Below are 12,325 nucleotides of genomic sequence, written 5' to 3'. Positions count from 1 at the left end.
ATTATGCAACCTGCAATAATAGTGTTACACAAATAAATTCTACCACCACAATTCCGTTCACTTCACCCCACGGCACACGGCCACAAGGCACACAACCACTTCTAGACACACAGTCATACTTCAGGACACACAGTCCAATGGACACACATTCCTGCCTCAGACACACAGTCTGGATACTCCAGGACACACAGTCCAATGGACACACATTCCTGCCTCAGACACACAGTCTAGATACTCCTGGACACACAGTCCAAACCAAGACACACAGTCTTAAGGACACACAGTCCGGACACACAGTCCCTCCTCAGGTCCACAACCCTTCCACATCCCCGTGCCTGGCCTATACAATACTCATCTCACCTTATGACAAATAAAATCTTCCAACTCTAACAGTATCCAATAGTAACAGTCACGGTAAGATAACCAAATTATCATAAAATAAGAAGTTGGCATAAGACAAATTATCCAGCAATTAAACTCAACAAGACAATAATAAAGATCGTTTTAAGACAACATAATTCGTCTTATCACCAATTCAACTCAACATATAATCCGTCTTACAACAATAATAAAATAGCATAAGATTGAGTAGTTTCCTACCTGGCAAGCAAATCCAATTAAGCAGCTCAAAACGCTCCAAATAATTAAAGTAGACAAATCCGATTATAAATCCTTCACAAATCCGCTACCTAACATATTAATAAATTATTCAATTCACTTATTATAATATAACCAATTATAATTTAATTATATAAATTATATTTTCGTATAATTATGATTTAAATCCCGTGTTAACACTAAAACCCGACAACCTGCGAAAACCCGTCAATACAAACCAACCAAAACACTCCCTAGATATCACGACACCCAAACAACCCGTCACCACCCTATAACCATCCCTACCTCACCGTGGTCAACCACCCACGACCACGGTGAGCCCAGCCAATACCCCTGGTTCAAATCGAGCCCAACTACCGCACCAAACAACCCTGCCCTAGGTCCCACCTGTATGGACTCCTCCCATCTTCCCCTACAGCCACCGTGTAAAAGTCCTCACAACACCACCACCATCGTGACTCACATCTCCACTGGCCAGCACCATTGCCTCCCTTGGTCCACGCCGATTCCAGTGGTGGCTCCCACTTACCCCCGACGCAACCACAACGATGACAACCACCGTCTTAAGATGGTTTGACACAATCCCCCATAACTCCCCTGTTTTTCCCGAATTCCGACCACCACAACACAAGACGCGACCTTTGACCACCCAACATCCACCACCATGAATGACTCCACCACCCACAACCTACCAACCCTAACCCAGGTAACAATGGTCACGATTAGGGGTTCAATTATCCAATTTAATTACCCGACTACCCTTTTGTAACCACCCACGAAACTGCCTGTTTTTCTCCCTCTCCTGTCGGTTAACGGTGGTCAACGGTGAGTCTGGTCAGACCGTGGTGGTCAATGGTCAAGGTCACGATTGGGTTAGGTCCCACGATGGTCTATTGACACGGCTGTCGCAACCCTATCAAAAATAAACCAACCGGCTCAACTAATATAGTAGAGGTAAGTCGGGTATCGTACTCCACAGGGAGATGTGGAATAATGTATGCTAAACTAAGTCTTTCTAGTAACCGTTTCTTGGGGGTTTAAATGTTTATTCTGAAGTACTGATATTAAAAGAGAAAGAGAGCAAAAGAGGAAAAACAACTAAACTCTAAAGAGATTGACAAATAGAGAGAAACAGCTAGGACAGTCGGTTCACCATGGTTTTCTAGGAGTCCAATAATCTAGGGTCTTAGGTCAGCATAAACTCGGTCTGCAGGGTAATGAAAAGGTCCTCTCGGTCCGCTATTCACCCTAAAACATTATTAACTTAGCTTTCACTCTCATTAGAATGCCCTAATGTTCATTGCAAGTCTTACCCCTTCCAATCTCTCGATCTAGGTCAAGGTGTACCAAATCAATTAGCTAAATGCTGACTTAAGCACCAAACCGCTATTAAATGCAATGATTAACAACAAAGACCCAATTTGTGCCAAGCCCTAATCACCTATTCATAATCTCTCTAATTACCATGACTCCCCTATATCCTAGCATAGAAGATTAGTTAAGCATAGTGAGAAGATGGGATTAACAATAATAAAAAGGTACAACTGAATTAAACATATGAATAAGGAGATAATTCATAAACTAAATACTAGAAATAGAATACTCAGATAAACAAGAATGAAAACAATATAGAAAAGAGAGGGTAGAATGAGAGCAATTGTAATAAATTAAAGACTAAGGTTAAAGAGCGAGAATACTGATTACAAGTGATGCCTGTCGTTGTATGCACCAAAAATAATATTTATAGTCCAAACTACTACTATAGCTAGTGCCAGTCAGGGTCGAACCACAGGGAGGCGATGCAATCAATAGTTGTCTGATTTTAGTCTTTAAAGTAACAAGTGTGGGAGTTTTGATTTGAGTTGGTCTATACTAATGGCAATAAAAGAAAAGTAAACTAAGCTAGCAGATGAAATCAAGAATAAAAAGGGTGCTAAGATGGTTGGTTCACTATAGTTTCGGCGGCAGTATACTAGGTAAGTCTAAAACAAACACGTGAGACGGGAAAATAAGAAGTCCTCTCGGTCCCTTCTTACAGGTAGCATCTTTCGATCTCGCTACAGGTCCCTAATATCACTAATACTAACTTTCGTCCTGAAAAGTGACTAAAAAAGCTAAATTAACTCATCTCTCGATCTTATTAATTTAGTCGTCTGAATTAGGTAGGCTATCTCCCTTCCCTATCTTTCGATCTTTATTGGGTCGGTCAAATCCTAGGCATTCAACTAGTCGCGTGCACTCAATTCGTCAAACATAGCAATTTAATTAATCAAAACGAAGGTGATCTCACGTAGCCGGTCGATCGACCAGGTAGGTCAGTCGATCGACCAAGGCGCGATTCGGGTCTACTATTCTAATGCCGCCTACTTCTACAGATTCCCTACATCCTAGCACAAGGTATTTAGCTACTCATAACTATTATGAAAACAACAATGAAATTAATGAATAAAGATACTGAATGTATGATTAAACTAACGAAACAAGCAATTAACATGAGACGATAAATTGGCTTTTGGGAAACTACTCTAACAATTCTAAACTACGAACGAAATAAAGCAGTAAACTGAAATTGGAACAGAGAAATACCGAATGGAATTGTAGAGAAAGGAAGAATCCGAAAAGCAAGAACGAAGGTAAATTGTATTCGAACAATTATGCCCTAAAAACTAAACTCAATATAGAACCCTAATAAATTTGATGATAAAAAACTTGATAAAAACTGAAAAGTGTCAGGTTATGTTATATAGGAATATTACGTAACACTTATTCCTAAACCTAATACACCATGGGCTTCTTAATTCTCGATCTTTTTATTCACGCCAGCATCACGGTTTGGTCGATCGACCACTGGGACCGGTCGATCGACTGGTCTGCACTGAGCAGTGGCTCCTGTATGTCGTGCTCTGGTCGATCGACCATAGAGGTCAGTCGATCGACCACTTTAGCTGGTAGTTGCTTCTAATTCTTCATAAAATTGTCTTTCAGGCCTCGAAATGCGCACCAAGCTCGTTCCTTGAGTAAATACTTCACGTCAAATGCAATGCAAGGTACTCAGGGATGGATTTAGCTTGATTTCCGCTGGATTCTTCACATTTCTGCAATAATGTACAAAAACACGAAAGTAGACGGAAATAGGGAGAATAGTAGCATAAACTACATAAATGAGCTCTGAAATGCGTGTAAAATGAGGTGTAAAACATCATATAAAAGACACGCATCAACAAGAATGAATTCCCCAATTCCAAGTTCTAGGTCTGAGGAGTAGAGTATCAAGAGAAAAGATGAGAGAGAGATAGTATGAGATGACTGCCGTCAATCCCCCTCTCCTTATTTATTCTAAGATACAAACTAAAATATCTGAAAGATAAATTAAAAGATTGCGTAATTGACAAAAGCTCTCGATCGAGTGGAAATAAACTACTCGATCGAGCAAGATAATGGACAAACATCTCGATCGAGAACAATGAATACCCGATCGAGGAACACAGAAAACACTCCTCTTGATCGAGCTAAGTAAAGTACTCGATCGAGAAACACAGAAAACACTCCTCTCGATCGAGCTAAGTAAAGTACTCGATCGAGAGTCTTCAACATCCAAGTTACTCGATCGACCGGTTTTAACGACCAATCTTAGTCGATCGAGCATAACAACATTGTATCAGCGTAGATCAACTCAAAACATCTTCCGAGACCACTTCACGCATCCTTAGGCAACAATATCCGGGGTCCGATTCTTCTTTCTCCAAAATGCATGCAAACGGGACAAGTTTAGGCTCGATTATGCTCCTTCCGGCTCATTCCTGCAATTAATACAAGATAGACCAAAGTAGACTATTCGGGGGCATTTGTAGCTAGTCGCCACATAAATAACACATAAATGCGTGTAAATATAGGGTAAAAACCATATATAAAATGCACGCATCAAATCTCCCCAAACCAAACCTTTGCTTGTCTCCAAGCAAACTATAAATGCAACAAATAACAAAGTAGCAAAAGGTCAAGTGCAAACGAGTTAAGTCAATATTTTAAACTACTGAACCGTCGACCTTGCAAGACTCATATATATCGGACTCTCACGGCTCGCTCATCACACAAATTAAGCACAAGGTGAGTATAAAAGTATGAGATAGAAAGAAGTAAAGACACTCACCTAACTCGACCTATAAGAACATGCATGCAGCTAACATGAAACCGATTTCTACCGACCGTACATATGCATTCCAACCAATCAGGACCAAAACAAACCCCGAGGACTTACATATAATGTGAGGTGAGGTAATTGGGTAAGAAGGGGCAAAATAAATTTGGATAAGTGGAAGTAAAGCCAAGCTAGTACAACCATAATCAAATAATAAACTCATTCCGCTTCACTACTCAAGACGTAAAACCGTGCCATTGAGGAAAAACATCACTCACACCATCAATAGACTCCCCATGAAAAATAATGATAAGCACGAGAGTCTTAATCAACCATTTTTTTTCTTTTCTTTCATCATTTTTTTTTTCTCACACATCTTTTTTCAATATTCTTCATTTCACTTTCCTTCTTTTTCAATTCGTATTACCAACTTCAAATCTTTCAAAGCGAGCCAAATTGACATGGATAGCAGCATACCCACAGAAAAACAGTTAACTAGCTTGACAGGGCAGGCTAAATTTTAGGTGTAGTTAGGGGGTCAAAAGGCAAATTTGGCTAATGTGAAGTTTATGGGTAGTAATGAAAGAAGGGTTGTAAGTTACCTCTTCACATGTGTCACCACCGCAATCCGAATGCATACAGGTACCGAGAAAAAGAGTGTCATGTTTGTGCAAATTAATGTTACATGTCTTATAGAGAGTACTACTCACATCCTAAATAAAACTGGTCATGAAAGTCACCAGTTTATCAAGCTCTAAAACTTAGAATGTATATGTAGCTTCCCAATATTAGAGTCAAGTCTATTCGTTCAGTTGAGTTTAAACAAAAACTCATAGATTATGCAAGAAACCATGCCAATGAAGTGTTAATAATGTGCAAGGCAAGGGTTAAGGACTCAAAGTAGCACAAAAGTCTCAACGTTCCGACTTAACCTATATGCAAAATTAAACGTGAAATTGTTTGAATTTTTCAAAAAAATTTAAACTTTGAGTCAAAATAACAATGCATGCGAAGCGAAATTAAATGTGCAAACTGAAATGCAATAAAAACAACATGCAGACATAGATATGGATGCATACCCTTCCCAAACCAAACCATACAATGCCCTCATTGTACCAAAAATAGGGAAAGGAAATACAAAATGAAGAGAAAAGAAGAATGTAGCTTCCGAAAACTCACAAGATAATCGTGAAGTTTGGACCTCCTCAAACCAGCCAGCAACATGGGAGGTCGCAAATAACCTCGTAACATCGTATCATGCGAGTCAAAGCAAGAGAGCTTGATCGAAAGTATTAAGTATCCGATCGAGTACATTGGGGCATCAGAAGGGCTCGATCGAGAACAACATCAACTCGATCGAGAGGTCAAAATTGCAGGGTGCTCGATCGAGAAGAAATGGATGGCCAAAGCGCTCGATCGAGGGATCCACGTGAGATCTACATTAACAAACTACGGAACCAACAAAGCAAGCTCAAACGTTCAGTCTATCGTCTTTAGAACTAAAAACTAAAGCAGACAAAATTAACAAATTTTTTAACAAAAGTACAACAAATTACAAGCCGGGATGCCTCCCGGATAGCGCAGGTTTAAGAGGTCCCGCACGACCTTTTGACTTCAATTATCTGGATCATCTGGATTGTCGAAGTAGAAAACTTCAACCTTGCCAACCAAGTCATTTGCTTCATAGTAATGCTTCACATATTGGCCATTGACGTTAAATCGTTCACCCGCGGAATCCTCTAATTCAACGGACCCAAATTTGGTGACAACAGTCACTGTATAGGGGCCACTCCACCTGGACTTCAGCTTAGCAGGGAACAAGCGTAGTTGGGCATTAAACAGCAACACCTTCTGCCCAACATGGAATTCTCGTGGTATGATTCTTTTGTCATGCCATCTCTTCGTTTTCTCTTTGTAGATGCGCGAGCTAGCATAGGCATTTAGCCTAAACTCTTCCAGCTCATCTAGCTGCAATTAACGGTTCTAACCACACAACTTAGGATCATAATTTAATTTACGAATAACCCACCAAACCTTGCATTCTTGTTCAACAGGTAAATGACAGGACTTCCCATAAGCCAACCAATATGGTGATGCACCAATCGGTGTTTTAAAGGGAGTCCGATATGCCCATAATGTGTCATCTAGTTTAAGACTCCAATCCTTTCGTGATTTAGAGACAACTTTAGCTAAAAACTCCTTTAGTTTCCTATTAGAGACCTCAACCTGCCCACTAGTTTGGGGATGGTACCCCAAACCGCGACGATGTTGGACACCGACTTTAGACAGTATAGCTGTGAGTTTCTTTTCTTTAAAGTGCATTACCCCATCACTAATGACGACCCTAGGGACACCAAATCGGGGAAAAATAATCTTTTTAAACATTTTAATCACGGTCTTGGCATCACAGTTAGGTGAAGCAATAGCCTCCAACCATTTAGACACATAGTCTACAACTACCAGAATATACCTATTACCTTTACTAGACGGGAATGGTCCTTGGAAATCGATACCCCAGACATCAAAAACCTCGACCTCTAGAATGCCGTTTTGTGGCCTCTCATGTCTATTAGAGATATTCCTAGAGCACTGGCAAGCATCACTTGCTGAAACAAACACTTTAGCATCTGCAAACAAAGTAGGCCAGAAAAAACCAGATTGAAGTACCTTAGCCACGGTTCGTGTCGGACCGTGGTGACCACCATAAAAGGATGAATGACAGCCTTCTAGGATTTCCTTGGTCTCCCACTGCGGAATACACCGTCTTTAAAGACCGTCTGCACACTTCTTAAATAAATAAGGATCATCCCAGAAATATCGCTTTGCGTCATGAAGAAATCGCTTCTTCTGGTGATAAGACAGGTCGGGTGACAGCTCGCCAGTGACAACGTAGTTAGCCAAATCCGCATACCACGGATCATGGTTAGTATTAGTAAAAACTGCAAATAAGGAGTCATCAGGAAAAGAATCATTAATAGGCAAAGGATCCTCTCCCTCCTGCTGCGGTAATCGCGACAGGTGATCAACTACTACATTCTTGGCACCCGTATTGTCTTTGATTTTCAAATCAAATTCCTGGAGAAGGATTATCCACCTCAGCAATCGTGGCTTAGCTTCCTTCTTAGCAAGAAGGTGTCTCAGTGCTGCATGGTCTGTAAAAACAGTAACGTCCGAACCTATCAAATAAGAGCGAAATTTCTCCAGCGCATAAACCACAGCCAACAGCTCCTTCTCAGTAGTAGTATACTTTACTTGAGCCTCATCCAGAGTTCGGCTCGCATAATATAACGCGCTCAAAGCTTTGTCTTTCCGCTGGCTTAACACCTCTCCTAGTGCATAATCACTAGCATCACACATAATCTCAAATGGCAGCTCCCAGTCAGGAGGCTGGATAATCGGTGCTGAAATCAAGGCCTGTTTCAACATGTTAAAAGTAGAAAGACACTCATCAGTAAAAACAAAGGGGGCATCCTTAAGTAACAACTGTGTAAGAGGTTTAGTAATTTTAGAAAAGTCCTTGATGAACCGGTGATAAAAGCCGGCATGTCCAAGGAAACTCCTCACTCCTTTAACATTAACAGGAGGAGGCAATTGCTGAATGACTTGCACCTTTGCCTTATCTACCTCAATGCCCCTATCAGAAACTAAGTGCCCTATGAAAACTCCGTCGTTGACCATAAAGTGGCACTTCTCCCAGTTAAGCACAAGATTAACCTTAATGCAGCGCTGCAACACTTTAACAAGGTTAGACAAACAGTTATCAAAATCACTCCCATAGACGCTGAAATCGTCCATAAAGACCTCCATAATAGACTCTATATACTCATAAAATATCCCATCATGCACCTTAGAAAGGTGGCAGGGGCATTGCACAAACCAAAAGGCATTCAACGATAAGTAAAAACACCTTGAGGACAGGTAAAAGTAGTCTTTCCCTGATCATCCGGATGAATAGGGATCTGAAAGAACCCTGAATATCCATCTAAATAACAGAAAAACTTATGAGAGGCTAACCTTTCCACCATCTGATTAATAAAAGGAAGGGGGAAGTGATCCTTCTTTGTGGCAGCATTCAGCTGTCTGTAATCTATGCACATCCGCCAACCAGTCACAACTCTAGTAGGTATCAATTCATTTTTGTCATTCTTAACCACAGTAGTTCCTCCTTTCTTAGGAACCACCTGAACTGGACTCACCCATTTAGAATGACCAACAGAGTAGATAATACCTGCATCGAGTAGCTTCATTACCTCAGCCATCACAACATCCTGCATCTTCTGATTCAGCCTCCGTTGACCTTGTCTTCAAGGTTTGTGATCTTCTTCTAGCTCAATCCTGCGCAACAGATATCAGGACTGACGCCTTGAATATCATCCAATGAATAACCCATCGCTTTCCTGTTTTTCTTAAGAACTAACAAAGCGGCCAGCTGCTTATCATCCAACTTGGCACTAACAATGACTGGATACTGCTCAGTTTCATCTAAAAATGCATATTTAAGATGGGAAGGAAGAGGCTTACGCTCAGGTACCTTTACCTCCATAGCATAGAGAATGTTTACCAATTGTCCCACCCTCTCTCCTTCAGCGTCGGTGAGCTCACGCCCTGATGTGACTCATATTTGAGCACATTTAGTCCCCGAATTAGCCTCGTTTCTATGTTTTATAGTGCATAATTGGGTCATTTACTATCTTTAGTTTCCCATTTTGCATATTCTTTGAGGTTTTGATCCCTTGGTAGGAAAGGAGTGCAAACCTTGCATTTTTATGGCAAAATGAAGCTAAATTGAGCACAATCAATGACAAAACATCAAAGGGAAGACGATACTAGAAGGCTATGTAGATAATAAAGTAGATTGGGCAATGATGAAAGTATCCTTGCATCCTCAACAAGATCCCCGCGGATTGTTGTGGAAAGAAGAGAAGAAAAGTGGCTGACTCACAATCCGAGCGGATTGCAAGCCAATCTGAGCGTCTCCCTGCCCACAAATCTGAGCGTCCCGATGCCAAGACGCTCATCTTGAGGCCAAGAAATCCGAGCGCCACTCCCATGATCTGCTCGTATCCCCTTACAGACTCCACCGTGCCAGCTTCCTAGACGCTCAGGACGAGCATATCTTCGTGGGACTAGCAAAACAAAGATGCGCATCTCCTTGGAAAGGAGCATTTCCTCAACTTTTCTTAAGGGTCTTAATATTCATTTAAGCCCTTAGTAACCCTAATCTTTGTAACTAATATTTAGTATAAATACCCCTTTGTACTACTTAGTTTATCATCAAGTTGTAATACAATCTTAATCATTCCTTAATCAACTCTTAATCTAGTCTTAATACAAATCTCATTCCTTAATCTTTCCTTAGTTTCTCTATTGTTCATCATTTATTTTAGCTAATAAGAAGATTATTTGGGTTTATTTGGAGGATTGATAACCTTCCATCAATCATCAAGTACTTCTATTATTCTTTGCTTTATTATTTAGAATTATCTTCATAGGTATAATTCTCTCTTAATCCTTTTAAATTATTGTTAATCATTTTCATTTGTTCATCATATTTTGCCTTGCTAGTATGATTGACAACCTTGTTAGCATGTTAAACTTGATAATGAGTGAGTAGTTTCCTTAACTAGGGTTAATGGGGAATTAGGGGAAACCAACATGGGGATTGATTCATGCTTAATCTAATATATTTTCATAATTAATTTGCTTGCTTGTTGTGATTCCAACTTATACACATGTTATGTTTAATGACATGCGAGCCTATGAATCCTTGCATTTTTTACCCATCACTTACCTTTTCAATGAGACTTGTAAGACATAAACCAACTCGAGTCTCATTAGACCATGCATATAGTTGGATAGGAAGGATTAAGTCGACTTGTAGGTGTTGTACAATCTAATCGATTAGGCTCCGGGACCCAAATCTTCTTAGGGATTGTAAGACATACACTAACTCGATCCCATCACAACAATAAGTGCTTGCATCTAGTAGAGAATATGTTTGTAATATCAAATCCCATGAATCCCCTATGAACCCATGATACCTTAGTGCTTTTAATCAATTGTTTACATCTTATTTTAATCATCTTGCTTGTTTTCATTACTTTATTTACATTGTTGATTAGTTTAGTTGATCTCCTACCTCAACCCGAATTGTGACACCCCTAGACACAACCACTTGCAATTGAAAATCCTACATCAATACCCGTCCCTTGGGATCCGACCTTTACTTGCCTCTTTACTAAGAGTAGATTAGTTTGTGAAGTTATAAATATTGTTTTGGTCAAGGTAACTTTTGACGACGAGTAACAAAACCGACTGAGCCAAAAATGGCGCCGTTGCCGGGGACGGTGTTAACTTGATTTGATTTTCTTTAATTGTTTTTAGTTGTGTCTTTGTTTACCTTGGGGAAGTTAAACTTCTCAAGGTTTGTTCTAATTGTTTTCGAGTTGTTTGATATTTTGCATGTCTAGGAGATCACAAGGTGACTTGTTACCCATTAATCTTGAAATTGAAAGAACTTTGACCAACAATAGAAGACTTTCTAGAAATACTTTGAGAGGTATTGGTGAGATTGTGGACATTCAACCAAATAATATTGAGTTTACCAACCCTTTTGCAAGAGAAGGAGAGGATAATCCAACACAAAACCAACCACAAAATTAACCCACAATGCCTAAATTTTCATCACATTCCGTACCAACCGAGGAGAACCTACCAAATGGTACTCCTACCCCACAACATCTAACCGGTAATTTCATTACAAAATCCGCATTTATACAACTAGTTGAGAGAAGTCAATTTGGGGGGATGCCTAGTGAAGACCCTCATTCTCATATGGAGACTTTTTGTGACTATTGTGATGCGATTTCTTAAACCGGAGTTACTCAAGACCAAATTCGATGGGTCTTATTTCCTTTTTCTTTGATTGGTTCCGCGAAACAATGGTTGAAGAGCCTAGATAAGGCTACTCTTGGTATTGACTCATGGAAGAAATTGGCACTTGCTTTCTACAAGAAATTCTATCCTCCGGAGAAGACTAACATGTTGAGAGCCCAAATCACCGGGTTCAAACAAAGGGACGAGGAATATTTGGATGAAGCATGGGAGAGATTCAAGGATACTTGTCGATCTTGTCCACACCATGGACTTAGCGAGTGGTTCCTTGTACAACAATTTTGGAATGGTCTATATGAAGACTCCCGAAACATTCTCAATATGGGGTCAAATGGTATGTTTACCGAAGTTGATGACAATCAAACATGGAACAAGATTTAAGAAATGGCGGTCCATAACTCACAATATAGTAGACCTTGGAAGGATACTAGAGGAGGAAAGCATGAGGTGGACTCTATTACTCAATTGAGTGCTCAACTTAGTGCTCATATCGACACCATTAATTTGAAGTTTGAGAAGGCTATGGCTAAACTTGAGGAGGCCTCCAAATCACCCAAGCAACATGTTAATGCTATGGTAGCATCATCATCAATTCCAAGTGGAGTATGTGAGAATTGTGGAACTTTAGGACATGACCAAAGTGAATGTAGGGGAACAAGTGAACAAGTGAATGCT

The 12,325-nt window shown here is 40.1% G+C and overlaps 1 protein-coding gene and 1 non-coding gene across 2 annotated transcripts; both read right to left on the bottom strand.

Annotated features, from left to right (window-relative positions):
• Nucleotides 1–6,370: 6,370 nt before the first annotated feature.
• LOC141628033 (uncharacterized) lies at nucleotides 6,371–9,146 on the bottom strand. Its single transcript, XM_074441222.1, has 5 exons — nucleotides 9,117–9,146; nucleotides 8,081–8,170; nucleotides 7,636–7,984; nucleotides 7,286–7,383; nucleotides 6,371–6,724 (listed from the first exon to the last, which is right to left on the bottom strand). Exons 1-5 carry the CDS (start codon nucleotides 9,144–9,146, stop codon nucleotides 6,371–6,373), a joined length of 921 nt encoding a protein of 306 aa, XP_074297323.1.
• Nucleotides 9,147–11,797: 2,651 nt separating this feature from the next.
• On the bottom strand, nucleotides 11,798–11,904 carry LOC141635812 (small nucleolar RNA R71). Its single transcript, XR_012540471.1, has one exon. It is a non-coding gene; the product is annotated as a small nucleolar RNA R71 (small nucleolar RNA).
• Nucleotides 11,905–12,325: the final 421 nt, after the last annotated feature.

This window comes from Silene latifolia, chromosome Y, assembly GCF_048544455.1.
Source record: "Silene latifolia isolate original U9 population chromosome Y, ASM4854445v1, whole genome shotgun sequence".
Classification (NCBI taxonomy): domain Eukaryota; kingdom Viridiplantae; phylum Streptophyta; class Magnoliopsida; order Caryophyllales; family Caryophyllaceae; genus Silene; species Silene latifolia.
The sequence above is the reverse complement of the archived record's forward strand: the minus strand, read 5'-3'. Positions and strand labels throughout refer to the sequence as shown.